The following is a 20744-nucleotide window of genomic DNA, read 5'->3' as shown; positions in this document are numbered from 1 at the left end:
TTACAAGGAGGAGGAGGAAGAGGAATCAGACCAGCAGGACGTGGCCACAAATAAAAGATCAGAAACATATTGAAACTGTTTCATTGAAAAAAAAGTGGTTAATTTCTTCAAAACACTGGAGGAAATCAACAGATCAGGCCGCAACTGTGGAGAGGAATACGTTTAAGCCGAGACCCTTCAGCATGCCGAGTCTGTGTACTTTTCTGCTTAGTTGCTGCCTGAACTGCAGAGTTCCTCCAGCATTTTTGTGTGTATGTGTTTATATTTCCAGTAACCGCAGAATTTCTTTTGTTTTATATCTGCATTTCTAAGAAGGTTCTACTTTGGCATTAGACACGTGGAAAGTTTGTTAATATTAAGTGTATTGTTTATGGGAGCTGCTTTGTGCGTTAAAACAGCACTGAGTTTTCCCACGCACAAAAAAAGAGGTCTGGACATAGAGCTGGTGCTTGCAGAAACCTTTAATGGAAGCGTGTTTACCCAGAAGGCTCTGCGAACAATATTCGCCGTCGCTGAAGCACCGATCGAACGCATAGGCTGTTCCCGAATATCGCGCATGCGCGCAGTGCACAAAGGCCTCGAGAAGTCTGCTCCAGGTAAGAGATATTCCCCGGCTGCGGGTGGGAATTTTCAACACCGAATTCGGGACAATTGCTGTGAGCTCCGGACACCGTGGCCCGCAAGCCCGGGATAGTCCTGCTCTCTTCCCTCTCTCTCAGCACCACGATCCGCCCGGGGGAGATTCCGGCTGATGAGGGAATGGGAACTGATGGATCTCTCACACAGAGTTGAACTCCAGCTATCTAAATGCAAGGATTAGGAACTCGGAGAAAGGGGACAAAATCTTTTACATCAGCTGTTAAGAAAATCACCTTTGTTCTGCCTCCAATCACAAACAAGGGATAATCTGCAGATATTGAAAATCCAGACAACACACACAAAATGCTGGAAGAACTCAGCATTAGTACTCCTTTCCATAAATGCTGCCCGGCCTGCTGAGTTCCTCCAGCATTTTGTGTGTGTTGCTTGTTCGACCTCTTCTTGTTCTGGACCTTTTTACCCGTGAGGACATGTTTTGATCCATTCACTCTGTGAAAATAATGATATCAAACACCTTTGTCCTGGGCAACAAATAGCTTTCACATCACGAATGTGCCAGACTCCAATGAGACAGAATACTGCCCTTCATTTCATATGCATTGGCCGTCAGTCACCTGGGGGAGGGTTCAGGGGAAATATTTATGTACAATACAGAAACTGGTGTTACCTGTGTGTGTTGTGACGATGCAAAAGTTGCTGGAGAATTTGCAAGTGGGAGGAAGTGGAGTGATATTTGGAAATCTGACTTTTTAAAGTGTCATTTAGCAAGCAAATCAGATATGGACGATGTGCAATAGCTGGAGTGAGAAAATCCTTCATAACCCTTTACGGGCCTGCTACATAGATTGTGTGAGAGTGCAGATGAACTTGATCAAACCCAGAGGATGTCTTATTAACAGTGATTTGCTAACTGTTAAAATAAATAACTCTGTATTTAAAATTCAGTGTGCACATATTGTTGTTACTGGGTAAAAATTGCACAGCACAAGATTTTTTGGCACACCGATCATTACAAATGAGGGGACGTTGGTGGGAAGGTGGGGAGACTTCCAGTGTCCTTGACACCCTCACGTACAAGATGTGCATCCGGCTGCAGCTTGTAACCCTGCACGTTAGGGAGTTGGAGCTGGAAATGGATGAATTCCAGATCATCTGGGATAGATATGACATGAAGAGCGGTGAGTTACACCCAAGGTGCAGGACACAGGAAACTGGGTGAGAGTCAGGAAGGGGAATGAGGTTAAATAGCCATCGCAGAGTACTCATGCGGCCATTCCACACTACAACAGGTAGACCACTGTAGAAACTGTTGTGGGGTGGGGGTGATTACCAAGCAGAGCAATGTCAAAGGGTTGATAGAGGATTTGTTAGTTCAGGAATTAAAACTAGCAGAGATCAAATATCCTAGTGGTAAGTCTTGCTAGTGCTAGTGTGTGGTGGGGGGAGGTGGAATTAAAGTTCCAGAGGGGATTAGAGTCAGACTACCAGAACAGATAGTGGAGAGGGCGAATTGAAATAACTTGTATCCTTAATATACATGAGGAGTAGAAATCTTTATATTATTTCTCCATCTAAATGTGCAATGTGTAATTTATAGTAATTTATAATAAATAGTTTGTACATAGGACAGTCATTATAACATAGAAATACAGCTGCATCAGCGTGAATTAATCAGTCTGATGTCCTGGTGGAAGTAGCTGTCCAGGAGCCTGTTGGTCCTGGCTTTTATGCTGTGGTAACATTTCCTGGATGGTAGCAGCTGCAACAGTTTGTGGTTGGGGTAACTCGGGTCCCCAATGATCCTACGGGCCTTTTTACGCACCTGTCTTTGTAAATGTCCTGAACAGTGGGAAGTTCACATCTACAGATGCACTGGGCTATCCGCACCACTCTCTGCAGGCTCCTGCAATTGAAGGAAGTACAGATCCCATACCAGGCAGTGATGCAGCCAGTCAGGATGCTCTCAATTGTGCCCCTATAGAAAGTTCTTAGGCATTGGGACCGATACTAGACTTCCTCAAGCATCTGAGGTGAATGGGGTGCACAGCCACATATCACACAGCCAGTATGTACAGACCACATGAGATCCTCAGTGGTGTTTATGCCGAGGAATTTAAAGCTGTTCACTCTCTCAACCCCAGATCCATTGATGTCAATAGTGATCAGCCTGTCTCCATTCCTTCTGCTGTACAGCCGTCCCCAACCACCGGGCCACAAAGCATGTGCTACAGGGCCGGGAGGAAACGATATGAGTCAGCTGCACCTTTCCTCATTCCCTGTCACGCACTGTTGAACTTGAACATTGGGTTGTTAACTGTCCCTTATTTGCTGGGACATCTCGTATATTGGGCTGAATTGGTTTGTCCCATATGGATTGTCCCGTATTTCCCCCGCTAAGGTAGAGTGTTCCTATGAAACCATTCATGCCGGAATGGCGTGAAGCGAAGAAGCAATTACCATTAATGGGAAAAATTTATGCGCATTCCCAGACCCAAAAAATAACCTACCAAATCATACCAAGTAACATATAAAACCTAAAATAACACTAACATATAAAAACGTAGTAAAAGCAGGAATGATATGATAAATACACAGCCTATATAAGGTAGAAATAATGTATGTACAGTGCAGTCGGGAAGATTAAGCCAAAGCCGATTTGTGGTAAAAAAAAATGGCACGTACGCACATGCACACACAGTGTCCGCGCAAGGCTTCATGGTCATTGTAGTCTTTCTCGGGGTAAACACAAGTGACCCATATTTGACTGCTACTTTTGTCCCTTATTTGGGAGTGAGAGAGTCGGTAACCCTAACTGTAAAAGACATGTTGAGGTGAGTTTAACCCTACTTGAACACTGCCCACCCCCCGCCCCCCAGGTCGGCCGGTCCGCAAGAATATTCTCAATTTTTCACCGGTCTGCGGTGCAAAAAAGGTTGGGGACCCCTGCTGTAGTGCACAACCAGTTCTTTTGTTTTTGTGACATTGAGGGAGAGGTTGCTTTCTTGACACCCAGACAGATGTTGCTCAGACAAAGTCATCAATCAAAAGGTTGAGCATGGTGTGATGAATGTGCTGAGCTGTGTATATCACAATGCAGGAAGCATCATAGGAAAGCCAGATGAGCTCAGGGCATGGAAACATGATATTATAGCCATTTCTGGGACTTGGTTGCACCCAACAGTCTGAGGGATTTTGAGGAACGAATTTGTAGAGAGATCGCAGACCATGCCAAGAAACAAAGGTTGATTCAGTCAGTGATTATAACTTTCCATATATTGACTGGGACTCCCATACTTAAAAAGGACTAGATGGGGTAGAGTTTGTCAAATGTGCCCTTAATCAGTACATAGAACTCCTGACGTCAAAGTATGCAATAGGCTGTCAGGGAATGATCCAGGGCTGGTGACAGAAATTAGTGATCATAATGCTATGAGATTCAAAGTATATATGGAAAAAGAGAGGTTTGGACCATGAGTTGTGATTCTAAATTGGAGAAAGATTAATTTTGATGGTATCAGAAAGGATCTAGAGGAACAGATTTGTAGAGAGATTGCAGACTATGCCAAGAAACAAATGTTGATGTAGTAAGTGATTATAACTTTCCATATATTGACTGGGACTCCCATACTTAAAAAGGACTAGATGGGGTAGAGTTTGTCAAATGTGCCCTTAATCAGTACATAGAACTCCTGACGTCAAAGTATGCAATAGGCTGTCAGGGAATGATCCAGGGCTGGTGACAGAAATTAGTGATCATAATGCTATGAGATTCAAAGTATATATGGAAAAAGAGAGGTTTGGACCATGAGTTGTGATTCTAAATTGGAGAAAGATTAATTTTGATGGTATCAGAAAGGATCTAGAGGAACAGATTTGTAGAGAGATTGCAGACTATGCCAAGAAACAAATGTTGATGTAGTAAGTGATTATAACTTTCCAAATATTGACTGTGTCTGCCATACTGTAAAAGGTCTAGCTGGGGTAGAGTTTTTCAAATGTGTCCTTAATCAGCATGTAGAATTCCCAATGTAGAAGTGTGCAATAAGATATTGGGAAATGATCCAGGGCTAGTGATGGAAATTAGTGTATGGGAACACCTTGTATCGACTGATCATAATGCCATGAGATTCCAAGTAAATATGGAAAAGAGAGACCTGGACCACGGGTTGAGATTCTAAATTGGAGAAAGGTCAATTTTGATGGTATCAGAAAGGATCTGACAAGTGTGGATTGGGACAGGCTGTTTTCTGGCAAAGGAGTACTTGGTAAGTGGGCATCCTTCAGAAGTGGAATTTTGATGTGTAGAGTTTGTATGAGCCTGCCAAATTAAAAGTTGAAGGTAACTGGTTCAGAGAATCTTGGTTTTCCAGAGATATTAAGGCCCCAGATATCTTGTTCCTCTGAATGCCTCAGACTGTTGGATGCTACCAAGTCTCATTAATAACTGCAAATCATAATTCAATGCCCTGAGCATATCTGATTTTTTTAGTAGTTGTCTTCTGTTAGTTTTAAAAACTTTCCAATAGTTTTTGTTCTATTATTTGCCATCTCTTTGACTTTTATGTTGGCTTTGGCTTCTCATTTCAGCCACGGTTGTATCCTCCTGCCTTTCCAATGCTTCCACTTCTTTGGAATGTATCTATCACTCACCTCCTGAAATTCTCCCAGAATCTCCAGAAATTGCTGCTCCATCATTAATCCTACCAGTCTCCCCTTCCAATCAAGTTTGGCCGGCTCCTCTGTCATAGGGACATGGAGAGGATCTGTTAAACAGGCCATTCAGCCCATCGAGACAATGCCTAAAATATTTAAACTCTCTGATGCAACGTCCCACACTGGGACCACAGCCCTCCATACCCCTACCATCCAGGTACCCATCCAAACTTCTCTTAAATAGTCAAATTCAGCTGGCACGAGCCACTTGTGCTGGCATCTCATTCCACACTGTCACAACCATTTCAGTGAAGAGTTTTTTCTACATGTTCCTCTTAAATTTTCACCTTCCCCATTTGCCCATGACCTCTGGTTGTCATCGCACCCAACCTCAGTGGAAAAGTCCTGCTTGCATTTACCCTATCTAAACCCTCATAATTGTGTATACTTCCTACAGTTTCTATCTTTAACTTTTATTCTGACAAGCACATATCCAAAATTTTTCAAAATTTTGCTTTAAAGGCCTCCCATTTACCATAAAGCAGCCTGTCCCAGTCCACAGTTGCCAGATCCGAGTGTCATAATTCCAGGTGTTGATCCATGCCCTGAACAAATCTGCCTTTCCTACGATTCTCCTGGTATTGAAATATACAGGGTTCAGCATATTCACTGCACCATGCTCAACTTTTTCATTTCTGACTTTGTCTGAGATCTGAACAACATCTGTCTCCAAAACCCCTCCACTCTCTGCTCTGTTATTCAGACTCCCATTCCACCTTCAAATTTAGTTTAACACCCCCGCCACATCCCACCTCCCACCATGCAGCTCTATCACCCCTTTGGCTTTCATCTCCCAGATCAATAAAAAGCTGGTGCATACCAGGTACAGACAGATCGGAACAAATGGGGTACTTATGAAGTACATGAAATTCAAGTGAACACTTATGAAAGAAATAAAAGAAGGCATAAGGTTGCCCCAGCAGACAAGGTGAAGGAGAATCTTCATGGATTCTGCAGATATGTTAAGAGCAAAAAGATTGCAAGGGAAAAAAATAATCTTCAGCAAGATCAAAATGATAATCCATATGAGGAGACAAATTAGATGTGGGAGATTTTTTTGCATCCGTATTTACTCAGGAGATGGACACAGAGTCTATGGAAGTGAGGCAAAGCAGCATCAACTTCATGGACCCTGTACAGATTACAGAAATTGAGGTGTTTGCTGTCTTATGGCAAATTAGCGTCGATAAATCCCCAGGGCTTGACAAGTTTTTCCCTGGGACCCTGCAGAAGACAGGTGCAGAAATTGTCGAGGCCCAAGCACAGATATATAATTCACCCTTCGTGACAGGTGATGGACTGGAGGATTGGAGGACAGCCAATGTTGTTCTGCTGTTCAAGAAAGTCTCTAAAAATAAATGAGGAAATCTTATGTTGGTGAGCTTGACATCAGTAGGGGGAAAGTTATTGCAACACGTGCAGGAACCAGATGTATAAGTATTTGGATAGATGTGGACTGATTAAGTATAGGCAGCATGGCTTTGTGCATGGCAGGTCACGTCTAGCCAATCTTACAGATTTTCTCGAGGAAGTTATAAGGAAAGTGGATGAAGGCAAAGCAGTGGATGTAGTCTACATGGACTTTTGCAAAGCACTTGACTAGGTCTCGTATGGGTGATTGGTCAAGAAGTTTCAGTCACTCAGCACTTAAGATTAGACATTAAATTGGATGACGCACTGAAGCCAGAGTGTGGTAGCAGATGTTTGTCTCTCTGACTGCAACCTGTGACTGGTGGTGTGCCATAGAGATCAGTGCTGGGTCTGTTATTGTTTGTCATCTATATCAGTAATCTGCAGTGAGGAAGGTTTTCAAAGCTTGCAGAGGGATTTGGACCAGCTGGAAAAATGGGCTGAAAAGTGGCAGATGGAGTTTAATACAGACAAGTGTGAGGTATTGCATTTTGGAAGGACAAACCAAGGTAGAACATACAAGGTAAATGGTAAGGCACTAAGGAGTGCAGTAGAACAGAGTGATCTGTGAATACAGATACAAAATTCCCTATAAGTGTCATCACAGGTAGATAGGGTCATAAAGAGAGCTTTTGGTACATTGGCCTTTATAAATCAAAGTATTGAGTATAAGAGTTGGAATGTTATGGTGAGGTTGTATAAGGCATTGACGAGGCTGAATTTGGAGTATTGTGTACAGTTTTGGTCACCTAATTACAGAAAGGATATTAATAAGGTTGAAAGAGTGCAGAGAAGGTTTACAAGGATGTTGCCGGGACTTGAGAAACTGAGTTACAGAGAAAGGTTGAATAGGTTGGGACTTTATTCCCTGAAGCGTAGAAGGATGAGGGGAGACATGATAGAGGTATGTACAATTATGATTGATATAGATAGAGTGAATGCAATCAGGCATTTTCCACTGAGGCTAGGGGAGAAAAAAAAAAGAGGACATGGGTTAAAGGTGAGGGGGGAAAAGTTTAAAGGGAACATTAGGGGGGCTTCTTCACACAGAGAGTGGTGGGAGTATGGAATGAGCTGCCAGACGAGGTGGTAAAAGCGGGTTCTTTTTTAACATTTAAGAATAAATTGGACAGATACATGGATGAGAGGTGTATGGAGGGATATGGTCCAGGTGCAGGTCAGTGGGACGAGGCAGAAAATGGTTCAGCACAGCCAAGAAGGGCCAAAAGGCCTGTTGCTCTAATGTTCTATGATAACATGGTTAGCTGGAGCAGCAAATTTGTGGATGAAACCGAGACTGGGGGTTTAGCAGACTGTGCGAGGACTATCATGGCTTTGCAGTGCAAACTGGAGCAGCTGGAAAAATGGCCTGAGAATTGGAAAATAGAATTTAATGCAGACAAATGTGAGGTGTTGAACTTTGGTAGGACCTACAAATGTAGATCTTTCTCAGTGGCTGGTAGGGCATAGAGGAGTGTTGTTGAAGAAAGGGATCTGGGAATACAGGTGTATATTTTAGTGGAAGTGGTGTCACAGTTCGATAGGGACAGAAGGAAAGATTTTGGCACATTGGTCTTCATAAATCAAAGTACTGAGTACAGGAGGTGGATGTTATGTTGACTTTGTACAAGACATTGGTGAGGCCTAATCTGGAGTATTGTGTGCAGTTTTGGTGACCTACTTACAGGAAAGATGTTAAAGAAGTTGAAAGAGCTCAGAGAAAATTTGCAAGGATGTTGCCAGGTCTGGAGGATTTAGGTTATGAGGAGAGATTGAACAGGCCAGGGCTTTATTCCTTGGAATGTAGAAGATTAAGGGGAGATTTGATGGAGGTGTACCAAAATTATGAGGGTTATAGATAGGGTAAATGCAAACTGGGATTGGGTGGGACTACAACCAGAGGCCATGGGTTAAGGGTGAAAGGTGAAATGTTAAGGGGAACATGAGGGGAAACTTCCTCACACAGAGGGTCATCTAGGTGTGGAATGAGCATCCAGCACAACTGGTGTATGTGAGCTCAATTTCAACATTTATGAAGTTTGTATAGGTACTGGGATTGTAGGGGTATGGGAGTGGAAAGTTTAAATAGTTCAACACCAACTATATGGGCCAAAGGGCCTGTTTCTGTGTTGTACTTTTCTATGACTGTGACAAGAACCTTCAGTAATACTAATATTCACTCGAATTCCTTTTAACAGCTGTGCAGACCAACCATACATCTGAGTAGGAGATATTTACATGGCATTAAAACTGTGGCACTTTCAGTTAACAGTACATAAAGAAAATCTGAGCTGCACATTAACAAAGGCTATTTGTGTGAGAGTGCTTCAGTTACTGTGAGGCCAGGCAATGCCGCTCAGGCAGAACAGGGAATAACACCAATGGAGAGAGTCAAACCGAACCAGGTCACAGATTGGAGTTGGCAGAAATGCCCCATTCTTATAGAGACAGGAAGAGCATCAGAGAATTTGATGGTCATTCCAGTCGCCAGCACTGTGACCAGCTAGAAGATGATTTCTCTCTCCAACTTGGGTTGAACTTCACATTAATAGTGCGATGTCACACTTTGGCAAATAAAGTGATCTTATCTGAAATGTTATCCTTCACCCATTGATGGATTTTGTAAATTTTTTTTCAGGTTTAAAAAGGACAGGGAATTTGTCTTTGGGAATCTCGAACACGGCACGCCAATTTTGCTGTCTCTGTCTCGATATTTAAGAAGTGGAGCAAGGGATTCACTCGATCATCTTTCCTGCTCAGTCTGTGGGGAGGGATTCACTCGATCATCTGACCTAATGGCTCACCAGTCAGTTCACACCGGGGAGTGGACGTTCTCTTGCTTGGACTGTGGGAAGAGATTCACTTGCTCATCTAAACTGAAGGTACATCAGAGAGTTCACGCTGGAGAGAGGACGTTCACCTGCTTAGTCTGTGGGGAGGGATTCACTCAGTCATCCAACCTACAGAGTCACCAACGAGTTCACACTGGGGAGAAGTCATTCACCTGCAAAGACTGTGGAAAGAGATTCACTAAGTCATCCACCCTATTGGCACACCAGTCAGTTCACACTGGGGAGAGGCCATTCACCTGCTCAGAATGTGGGAAAGGATGCACTCAGTCATCTGATCTGCTGGTACACCAGCGAGTTCATACTGGGGAGAGGCCATTCACCTGCTCAGACTGTGGGAAAAGATTCAGTCATTCATCCAACCTAATGGCGCACCAGCGAGTTCACACTGGGGAGAGGCTGTTTACCTGCTCAGTCTGTGGGAAGAGATTCACTCGGTCATCCAACCTAATGGTGCACCAGCGAGTTCACACTGGAGACAGGCCTTTCACCTGCTCAGACTGTGGAAAGGGATTCGCTCGGGCATCTCACTTACTGACACACCAGTCAGTTCACACTGGGGAGAGGCTATTCACTTGCTCAGACTGTGGGAAGGCATTCACACATTCATCCAACCTACAGAGACACCAGCGAGTTCACACTGGAGAGAGGCCATTCACCTGCTCAGACTGTGGGAAGGGATTCACTCGGGCATCTCACCTACTGAGACACCAGTCAGTTCACACTGGGGAGAGGCCGTTCACCCGCTCAGAATGTGGGAGAGGATTCATTCAGTCATCCGAACTATTGGCACACCAGTCAGTTCACACTGGGTAGAGGCTGTTCACCTGCTCAGACTTTGGGAAGAGATTCTCTCAGTCACCTCAACTGTATGTGCATCATTCAGTTCACACTGGGGAGAGGCCGGTCAAGTGCTGTAAATGTGGGAAGAGATTCACTTAGTAATCTAACCTTGTGACATATTACCGGGTTCACACTTGGGAGAAAGTTTCAATAAGCTGTATGCTGGATATTTGTCTATCACTGTTGCTGATGCAATTTCGAGAGTGACTGTCGGTGCTGAACTCTGCAATTATTGCTGCTGCTAACCACACCCAGTTCTGCACCCTGGTCACTGGGCATGGGAGGAGTTTCTTCTGCTGCACATTCACCTTTACTGGGACTGGAATTTAATATTCTGTGTAGTGTTCTTAGTAATATTAGTTGGACTGTTAACTGTTAATTGCTAATTACAAAATGGCTTCTCTGAAGTGTTATACTAAAACGGCTTCCCGTACTGTTTACTGCTGAGTAAGGGGTTCTCTATAACAGCATGTTTGGGTTATAATTAGTGATAATGGAAATTGTATTCATTTGCCAGCCAATGGAAGTCATGTTATGCTATCTTGCATGTGTGTGCTGAGCTGAGGATCGGGGGCATTTTCAGGAGGCAAGCGGAGAGGACGGATGTGTGGGGAACGGACAGCGGTTCCAGGGCGGCAGATACCAGACCTCGGGGGTTCGGATGGTGGCCGGAGTCTTGGAAGGACATTGTGGATGGAATTGGAGGCGTGAGCTCCAACGTATGAAAATATTATGTGCACATATTATGTGAAAATATTATGTGATAAGTTACTTATGTGGCGCCTTTTCTTTTAGTTGTTTCTACTAACCCATCATTACGAATTGATATAAAGTATGTTCCGGTGGGATGAAAGACGTTACATTGTGGGGGCTCGTCCAGGATTTGAATTCTGTCAGATACAGAGTAAGCCACCGGGTTTAAATTAGGGGAGATGGACTCGGATAAGATTGAACTTTGGTGTGAGATTGATGATGTCCCAGTTAATCATGCCTGTGTACTAAGGGGGTGGACATACGTACTCCGGACGATGTGTTAATTCGATGTTTGACTATGGTCAGAGCTATCGGTAAGGTTGAGATTGTAAGCAGAAATATTGGTAAAATGTGGGACTCAGCCTTTGTGCTGGTACAGACGGGCGCTGACGTCAAGGAATTGGGACTGCAGCCGTGTATCAGTGACGTAGGTGAGGCGGGTCTATGGGGCGTGCACACTGTCATGGAGGAAGGGTTTGAAGGGACACCAGTAGCATTGCCCGCAGCTTGGGGCGCAGATTTTAGAAAGCGGGTCAGTCGTTTTTGAAGGATGAAGGAAGGGAGTGGTCAGATTTTGAGAATGTAATTGATTCTCATTCCCCACGGAAGGGGGGAGGCTCTGAGTTGGCTTCAGCCATTATCTCCCTGGTGACCAGGGCGGGGGGTCCACGTCAGAAGTTAAGAGCCACGTCAGAAGTTAAGAATTTTCTCAGGGAGGGCTCCCATTCCCGAAGGGAAAGATGATGATGAAACCTGGGCAGAACATACTTCTCAGCTGCTCGGTGAGTGGCAGTGTTCTGAGGAGGAGAAGCGGCAAAGATTGGGAGAAAGTTTGAGAAGGGTGGCAGCTGAGGTGGTAAAAGGCGTGGAAGTTAACCAGCCCTTGGCTTCCTGGAAGGAGTATCTGGAAGCATTCATCGTCTGAACCCTCAGTGCCTAGGTGGCACATGGGGCCTCCACAAGGGTCTAGAAGCATTCGAGGAGGCTTTTGGGCTAACTGGGGGCAGGGTGGAGCTTTTAGGGGGAATTCAGAATTTGTGTCAGGATAAAGGGGAAAAGCTTTCTGAGTATCTTTTCCGGCTGGAGCGAAGGCTAAATTGCTTGAGACTCCGGGGATCATTTCAGGGAATGAGATGGATTAGATAAGGATCGACCAGGTAGCCAGGGGCATGCAGAGACATGATGCGGTCGCTATGAGCCTCCGGCAGCCCCGTAGAATGCGTCTTTTGTTCGGTTGCTCAGAGAGGTAAGGGAGGAGGAGGACCCATTGGAAGCGGAAGGGGGCCTCGTTAGTACGGTGCCGTCCTCGGTAGCAGCTCCTTGTGGTGAAATGGCCAGGGCCAGATCCACGCGGGAGATAGCAAAAGAGATCGCGGCAGGCGGAGTCTCTCCGCGTGGGGGGACTAGTGGGAAAGGCCCCTCCCTGAAGGGACGGACAGCACTGAGGCCAGGCAGAGGCTGGGGTCTCGCGAGACGAGGCGTGTGCCATAACTGTGGGGAAGAGGGGAACTTCAGGTGGGAATGTGAATGGCAGGGAGCCCCTTGGAGGGAGAGCCCGCGGGTGTCCCAGCCAGAGAGGAGGCGGGTGTTGGGAAACTTAGAAGAGACTCAGTGAGAGTACGGACTGGAGTCTTCGGGAAAAATATGTTCCCAACAATGTGCCACGGGGCCCTCGAGAGGAAAAGACCCTATCCCAGAAGTATTGGTGGGACCCCGAGAGAGGGGACAGATGGAAAAGCCATACTCGACACGGGGTCGCAGGTCACATTACTGTACCGGTCATTGTACAATCAGTATCTGGCGCATTTACCCCTGACACCTTTCAGTGCACTGGAAATGTGGGGTATCAGTGATGGTGATTACCCGTACGATGGCTATTTGTCTGTGAAGCTGGAGTTCCTGGAAGCTGAGGTGAGGGTGTCTGAGGCTCATGAGACCCTGGTACTGGTTTACCCCGACACCGGTGAGACTGGGGGTGTGTCCATTCTGGTGGGGACCAACACCCCTATTGTGCAGAGACTCTTCGGAACCTGTAAGGAGAAGTTGAGAAAGACTTTGGAGACCCTGTCAGTGCACCCAGTGTTCTGAGCTGCTTTTGAGGAAGCGTGGGGTCACCCGGGGCTGGATGCGGCGTGTGAATGAGTCACTGTGTTGTGTGCCCAGTCGAAGCCCAGGGCGGTACGGCCCGGTGAAGTAGCAAGTGTGATGGGGATCCCTAGATTCCCGGGAGTGCCTGAGGGTGAAGCCCTTTTAGTGGACACCTCGGAAGACCTTGAGGGGGCGTCGAGATTCCCTGCTGGGGTGCTGGTGAGACCCGAGTTGCAGAAGCCCTCGGTGGTGCAGGCACGCAGGCTGGTGGTGACCGTCAGGAACACGGCTGCGCGAGAGGTCACCTTTAAGCGGGGGCTGCCTCTGACGCATTTGTTTCTGCTGATGGTGATGCATAGCACCCCCGTGAGGCCAGTTGGGGAGAGCTGTCGGGAAAACGGCCTAAGGTGACAGCTGAAGCTTTTAACTTTGAGGCATCCCCTGTGCCGGAGGGTTGGAAGCGGAGGCTGGTGGAGAAGATGTTGACGATGACAGATATTTTTTCCATTGACGAATCTGATGTGGGTTGTTCCAGGAGCACTCGCCTCACCATACGGGTGACTGAGAATTATCTGTTCAGAGAACGATCACGGAGACTGGCCCCTGCAGATGTGGAAGACGTGCGGCAGCATTTGTGCAAGTTGAAGGAGGCTGGGATCATCACAGAGTCCTGAAGTCCTTATGCGTCTCCTATCGTAGTGGCCTGGAAGAAGAATGGGAAGGTTTGTATGTGTGTGGACTATAGAACACTGAACAGGCGCACGGTCCCTGATCAGTACACAGTTCCCCGGGTCGAAGACGCGCTGGCTTGTCTGAGTGGGGCGAAGTGGTTTGGCGTGTTGGATTTGAGGAGTGGATATTACCAGATCCCGATGAGTAAGACCGATAAGGAGAAGACGGCCTTCATTTGCCCTCTGGGATTTTACCAGTTCGGAAGGATGCCCCATGGCATATCGGTGACCCCTGCCACTTTCCGTAGGGTCATGGTGAAGACAGTGGGGGATATGAACCTGCTCGAAGTGCTCGTATATTTGGACGACCTCATAGTATTTGGATTCACCTTGGAAGAACACGAAGTGAGACTAATGAAGGTGCTCAGCCGTCTGAAGCAGGAAGGGTTAAAACTTTCCCTGGACAGGTGTCAGTTCTGCCAGACGTCTGTTGGCTATGTTGGGCACATAGTCTAGCGAATGGAGTAGTTACAGACCCGGCTAAGATAGAAGCGGTGACCATGTGGCCGAGGTCCCAGACCATGAGCGCTCTGCGCTCGTTCCTGGGATTCTGTGGGTGCTATCGGAGACTCCTGAAGGGCTACGCCGGGGTGAGTCATCAGTTGAACCAGTTCCTGCGTGGCTACCCTCCCCTGGGACAGAGGGGGAAGGGGAGGAAAGGACGGGAGGATGGAGAATATTTGAACCCATCAGAGCCCTCCGGACAGAGATGGGATGACAAACGTGAAGCGGCTTTCCATTCGCTGAAGGAGATGCTGACTCAGGCGCCGGTACTGGCTTTTGCAGACCCCCGATTGCCCGACGTGCTACACACCGATGCCTGCCGTGAGGGGTTGGGGGCCGTTTTGTATCAGGATCAGGGCGCTGGCCTGAGGCCTGTGGCGATTGTCAGCCGGAGTTTGTCGCCATCGGAGAGAAACTATCCCCCTCCCACAAGTTGGAGTTTCTGGCGTTGAAATGGGCGGTGGTGGATAAGCTGAGTGACTAGCTCTACGGGGCCAAGTTTGAGGTGCGGACAGGCAACAACCCGCTCACTTACATCCTGACCTCGGCGAAACTGGATGCCACGGGCCATCGGTGGCTGGCAGCTTTGTCTTAATATGATTTCAGCCTGAAGTACCGGCCGGGGAGCCAGAATGTCGACGCGGATGCGCTGTCCTGACGGGGCCATGAGGAGCTGGGGAAGGACGAGGAGTGGGAGAGGGTTCCTGCATCCGAGGTGAAGGTGATGTGCGAGTTTGCTATCATCGTGCAGGCTGAGGAGAAGGAGAGGCCGTATCGAGCAGTGAACTCATTGGGGACATCCAATGATGCTCTGCCTCTAGTGTACTGTGACATGACTGCTCTGAAGACCACGCAGTTGCTGGGGTTAAGCCCTGGGGAAGTGGCCACTGTTCAGCAAGATAACCCGGACATAGGCCTGGTCTGGCATGCCTTGGAAGAGGGGGATGTGACATGGACGGAGAAGACCAAGCACGGTCCCGCATCCCTGTTCTGAAGGAATGGCTTCGGTTGAGGTTGAAGAACCAATTATTATACCGGGTAACGTCAGCCCGGACCGAGCTCGGTGTTGGCAGCTGGTCCTGCCAGAGAAGTATCAGAAGGTTGTGTTGAAGTCTCTCCTTGATGACTCTGGGCATTTGGGGGTTGAAAATACCTATGGATTGCTCAAGGATAGGTTTTACTGCCCCGAATGAGGACGGAGGTTGAAGAATACTGCACGTCCTTCATTCGCTGCATACGAGGGAAGACGCTGCCCGGGCAGGCTGCCCCTTTGTCCCACTAGCACAGTGCGGGGCCTTTGGACCTGGTGTGTATGGATTTCCTGTCCATAGAACCCGATGTCACCAACACAGCAAATGTCCTGGTCCTCACAGACCACTACACCAGGTATGCTCAAGCTTTCCCTACCAAGGATCAGAGGGCGACCACCATGGCGAAAGTGCTATGGGAGAAGTATTTTGTGCATTCTGGTCTTCCCCGGCGGATCCATAGTGGCCAGGGACGGGACTTTGAGAGTAAGCTCATCTATGAGTTGCTGGGCATGCCGGGGCTTGAGAAATCGAGGACCACGTCCTATCATCCGCAGGGGGATCCCCAGCCGGGAAGGTTCAATCGGACACTACTAGACATGCTCGGGACTCTGGAGATCAGCAAAAAGAATTGTTGGAGTCGACATATTGGGCATCTTGTTCACTGTTGCAACTGCACACGCAATGAAGCTACTGGTTACTCGCCCTATTATGTCGTGTTTGAGCGCGAGGCCAGGCTGCCCATTGACGTTTGTTTCGGGGCTGATGCGGGTGAGGTGTCACCGAAGCCTTACTTGAAGTATGTGTCTGATATGAGGCAAGAACCGAAAAGAGCTTACGAGTTGGCCGGGGAGGCAGCCGCGCGACAGAATCAGGGAAATAAGAGGAGGTACGACCAGAAAGTAAAGTTCACTCAACTCCTGCCGTGAGACCGAGTCCTCATCAGGAATCTGGGATTACCGGGAAAACACAAACTGGCTGATCGCTGGGCAGCCACGCCCTATGTGATGGAGAGTTAAATGCCAAACCTGCCGGTTTTCCGGGTATGGCCTGAGGATGGAAAGGGGCCTGTCAAGATTCTCCATCGGATTCACCTGTTGCCGCTGGGGCAAGATGTGCAGGTAGAGCAGGAGCCTGAAGAGGTGGCTGCACACCGTGCCAGGACTCTGCGTCCCCGCAGGGTGGAGAACGTGCCCACCCCTGGAGAGACGGGCCCAGGCCCAGCCCCTGTGAGGAATACTGATTTGGAAGATGATGACTGGGATGGTTGGTACATTCTGCCGTTCGCTGATGCTCCAAGGGACGGAGAAAGAGACTCCTGGCCTTTCCCCCACTGGGTCAGAGTGGGCTAGTGAGGGGCAGTCCGTGGCACAACAGGGCTCTGGAGGAGAGAATGTAGGGCCTGGACAAAAGATAGAGGATTCCGAGGTGCAGAGGGGCTTTGGTGACCGCTCGGGGGAGGATTTGCCTCGTAGTTTAAAAGGGTCCCCTGTAGTGTCCGAGGCAGAAGGGGTAGACAAGGGGGTGCGTAGGCCTTAGAGGCGTCGGAAACCCCCAGAGAGGTTGGCTTATGTAGCACCCGGGCAACAAGGTCTGATCTTCACTGTGTTGGGGAGTCAGATCACTGCTTTCTGCACGTGGATTGGGCTGTGCGTTCTGCAGGAAGGGATGGCGAATGATCTGAATGTGATGAGAACATGACATTTCGGTGGGGCGGGGTGGAATGTTGGTCTCTCAATATGCTAGGTGGACGGTTAACTGTTGATCGCTTATTACCAAAATGGCTTCTCTGAAGTGTTATATCAAAATGGTTTCTCGTAATGTTAACTGCTGAGCAAGGGGTTCTCTGTAACAGCAATGTTTGGGTTATACAGGGAGATAATGGAAATTGTATTCATTTGTTAGCCAATGGAAGTCATGTTATGTTATCTTATATATGTGTGCTGAGTTGAGGAGCGCGGGCTTTTCGAGAGGCGAGCGGAGAGGACGGATGTGTGTGGAACGGACAGTGGTTCCAGGGCGGCGGACACCGGACCTCGGGGGTTCGGAGGGTGGCCGAAGTCTCGGAAGGACGTGTGGAGGGAATCAGAGGCGTGAGCTCCAACATATTAAAATCCTATGTTCACAAGACTGATAAGTTACATATGTGGCGCCTATTCTTTTTTTTTGTAGTTATTTCCACAGAGGAGCTGAAAGACACCAAGAGGGTTCAAGAGACAGGAGAATAGATCAGCAGAGGTCTGATGTCTGTTGACAAGTGTGGCTTTCCTGGCAAGTTGAGGTTGTGGTGCTTGCAGTACGGACTGATGCCGTGGATAATGTGGCCACTAACTGTCTATGAAGTGGCAATGTCACACGTTGAGGCAATGGAACAGAAGATCAACAAGTATGTGAAGAAGTGGCTTGGAGCACCGAACAGCCTCACCAATGTTGCAATCCACAGTAGCCAGACAAAGCTTACCATCCCAGTGCAATCCCTTGTGGAAGAGGTCAAGGTAGTCAAGGTAAGATCATTCTGGATGCTTCGAGACTCAAAAGACCCTGTCATCAGGAACACCCAGCCGGATGTGCGATCAGGCAGGAAGTGGTCAGCCCGTGTAGCAGTTGATGAGGCAGAGTCTAGATTGAAGCACAAGGGGACGGTTGGGGCTACCCAGCTAGGCCACCAGGGACTTGGATGGACAACCCACAAGTGGTGGTCATCTTCTACAGGTAAGGAGCGCCTTGAGCTTGTAACACAAGAAATACGAGAGGGAGAAGAGGAGAAGAGGTTAGCTAAAACAGCTGGCCTGGCCAAACAAGGGGCTTGGACCTGGTGGGAAAGTGTTGAACAACGACATCTATCTTGGAATGTTCTGCGGCAGATGGAACCGCTCCGCATTTCTGTTCTATGCAGAGCAGCGTACGATCTGCTCCCAACACCTGCCAACCTCAGCACCTGGTATGAAGATAAGACAGACAGGTGTGCTGCTTTTTTTAAAATATAATTTTTATTGAGTTTTCGAAGTGATTGCATAGAATGATAATATATACCCTCCCCATCCCCTTAACCCTTCCCCCCGATATATACCCCTACCTGAAAAAAAAAGAAAAAAAAAAGAAAGAAGAACTGCCTGGATAGTGGAAGGTTTCCACATGCTCCATGGGATTCAAAATTAATTTAGTATATTTGTTTATTACTTTCCCCAAGGGACCAACATCTTTATCATCGGAGCAACTAAATATGCCATCCTATCTTTTGTAAATAAGGGCGCCAAATATCCAAAAATGTATCATATTTATCTCTTAAAAGTAATTTTTTTCGAGGAGACTACAACTAGAAATTTCATTATTCCAACGATTCATACTTAAATACGAATCCGATTTCCAAGTAACTGCTATAGCCTTCTTGGCTACTGCCAATGCAATTTTTATACATTCTTTCTGATATTTATTCAGTTTAAGTTTCGGTTTTATCTCTTCAATATCACCTAATAGAAACAATATAGGGTTATGTGGAAGTTGAGTTCCAGTAATTTGTTCCAATAAAAATCTTAAATTTATCCAAAAAGGTTGAATTTTGGAACAAGACCAGGTAGAATGTAAGAAAGTACCAATTTCTTGATTAACCGAAAGCATAGATGAGATAAGTTTGAATTTAATCTATTTATACACCCGAAAATACACCCGAAGATTTATATATAAATGGGAATCTAAATGGATACGGGAAAAGAAAGGATCTCCTATATTAAAACATTTGATTGATCTATGGAAATCTATGGAATAAGATAAACATTGATAATGAAATAAAGAAATCTTTATTAGCAAGGAGACCTTTGATCTGAAACAGACTTATTCCTTCTACAATGGATAATCAACTTTTATATAATTGGTACCAAAAAGGGATTAGATCTATAGGAGACTGTTATGAACGGGGTATATTGATGGCATTTGAACAACTAAAGAATACATACAAAATATCAAATAACACTTTCTTTTGTTACCTTCAATTAAGGGCTTATTTAAAAGGCAAACTGGGTCAAACAATGTTTTTGCCAAAAACCCAATGAAATTGAAATTTTAACTCAAAAAGAAAAAATTAAAAAAATATTTCTTTTATGTATAATTTGATTAAAAACAGACAATTAAACAAGGAATCCACAAATCAAAACAAAAATGGGAAACGGAAACGGATCTGAATATTAATATTGATGAAACAAATTGGTCAAGACTGCGTCTTGACAATATGACACATACAATAAACGTTCGACTTAGATTAGTACAATAATCTTTTACACCAATTATATATTACACCGCAAAAAAATAAATAGATTACAGGTGTGCTGCTTGTGGCGAGAAGGGAACACTTCAACATATTTTGAGATTTTGAGTGCATGCAGAGTCAATCTCTCCAGCGCCATGTACACTTGGAGACATGACAACGTTCTCAAAGTTGTAACAGAAGTGGTTGAGCAGAGAGTACTGCAGCACAACTTATCTCATTGCCCCATGCTGCACAGAAAATCGCATATCATTTGTGAAAGAAGGCTCCAAGTCCAGGGTGTGCAGCGCAGGCTCACGATCAGGCATAATTTCTTCAGCCAATGATTGGTGTGTCAAGGCCCACCTGGACGGGAAAGGCAGTTTCCCGGAGCAAATAGCTTTCACCACATTGCACCCAGGTATAATAGTATGGTCTGACACCAGTAGAGAAGTGGTTATTGGTGAACTCACAGTCCCCTGGGAAGACAACATCGATGAAGCCCATGAGCGCAAGCTAACCAAGCATGCAGAATTAAGATCAGAGTGCAGAGACAGAGGGTGGAAGGTCTCACGCTATCCATTCGAAGTAGGTTGCAGTGTGTTGATTGCGTTCACTTTCCAGAAGTGGCTGCGTGACCTCGGCTTTACTAGAAGAGAGATCAAGTCAACCAGCAGGGCTGCAGCTGAGGCAGCAAAGAAAGGATCAACATGGGTGTTGACCAAATATGTCCAGAGGGGCAGATAGTCAGACAGTGTATACATATCTTGCAAACCCTTCAGTAGTTGCTCAGACACCTGAAGTGACCGCCAACAACTCTGATAGAGGCAGATGCCAAGTTTTTAAACTCACCAGTGGGAGGTGGTGCTTTAGCACTGCTGGCCCACCACCTCGAGGGAGTCTTGATCATAAGCGGGCCGAAACTTCTGAAGACAGGACTCATATCAACTGATGAACCCACTGGTGACAGCACAGGACAGTTAAC

The 20744-nt window shown here is 46.6% G+C and overlaps 1 protein-coding gene across 1 annotated transcript; it reads left to right on the top strand.

The window, feature by feature from the left end:
- Positions 1 to 569: 569 nt before the first annotated feature.
- Positions 570 to 18018, top strand: LOC140207601 (uncharacterized). The gene is made up of 3 exons (XM_072276148.1): positions 570 to 596; positions 9362 to 11134; positions 17692 to 18018. Exon 2 carries the CDS (start codon positions 9519 to 9521, stop codon positions 10386 to 10388), a length of 870 nt encoding a protein of 289 aa, XP_072132249.1. The 5' UTR covers positions 570 to 596; positions 9362 to 9518; the 3' UTR covers positions 10389 to 11134; positions 17692 to 18018.
- The last annotated feature ends 2726 nt before the right edge of the window (positions 18019 to 20744 follow it).

Source organism: Mobula birostris, chromosome 13, assembly GCF_030028105.1.
Source record: "Mobula birostris isolate sMobBir1 chromosome 13, sMobBir1.hap1, whole genome shotgun sequence".
Lineage (NCBI taxonomy): Eukaryota > Metazoa > Chordata > Chondrichthyes > Myliobatiformes > Myliobatidae > Mobula > Mobula birostris.
This window is presented reverse-complemented; position numbering and strand designations above follow the sequence as displayed.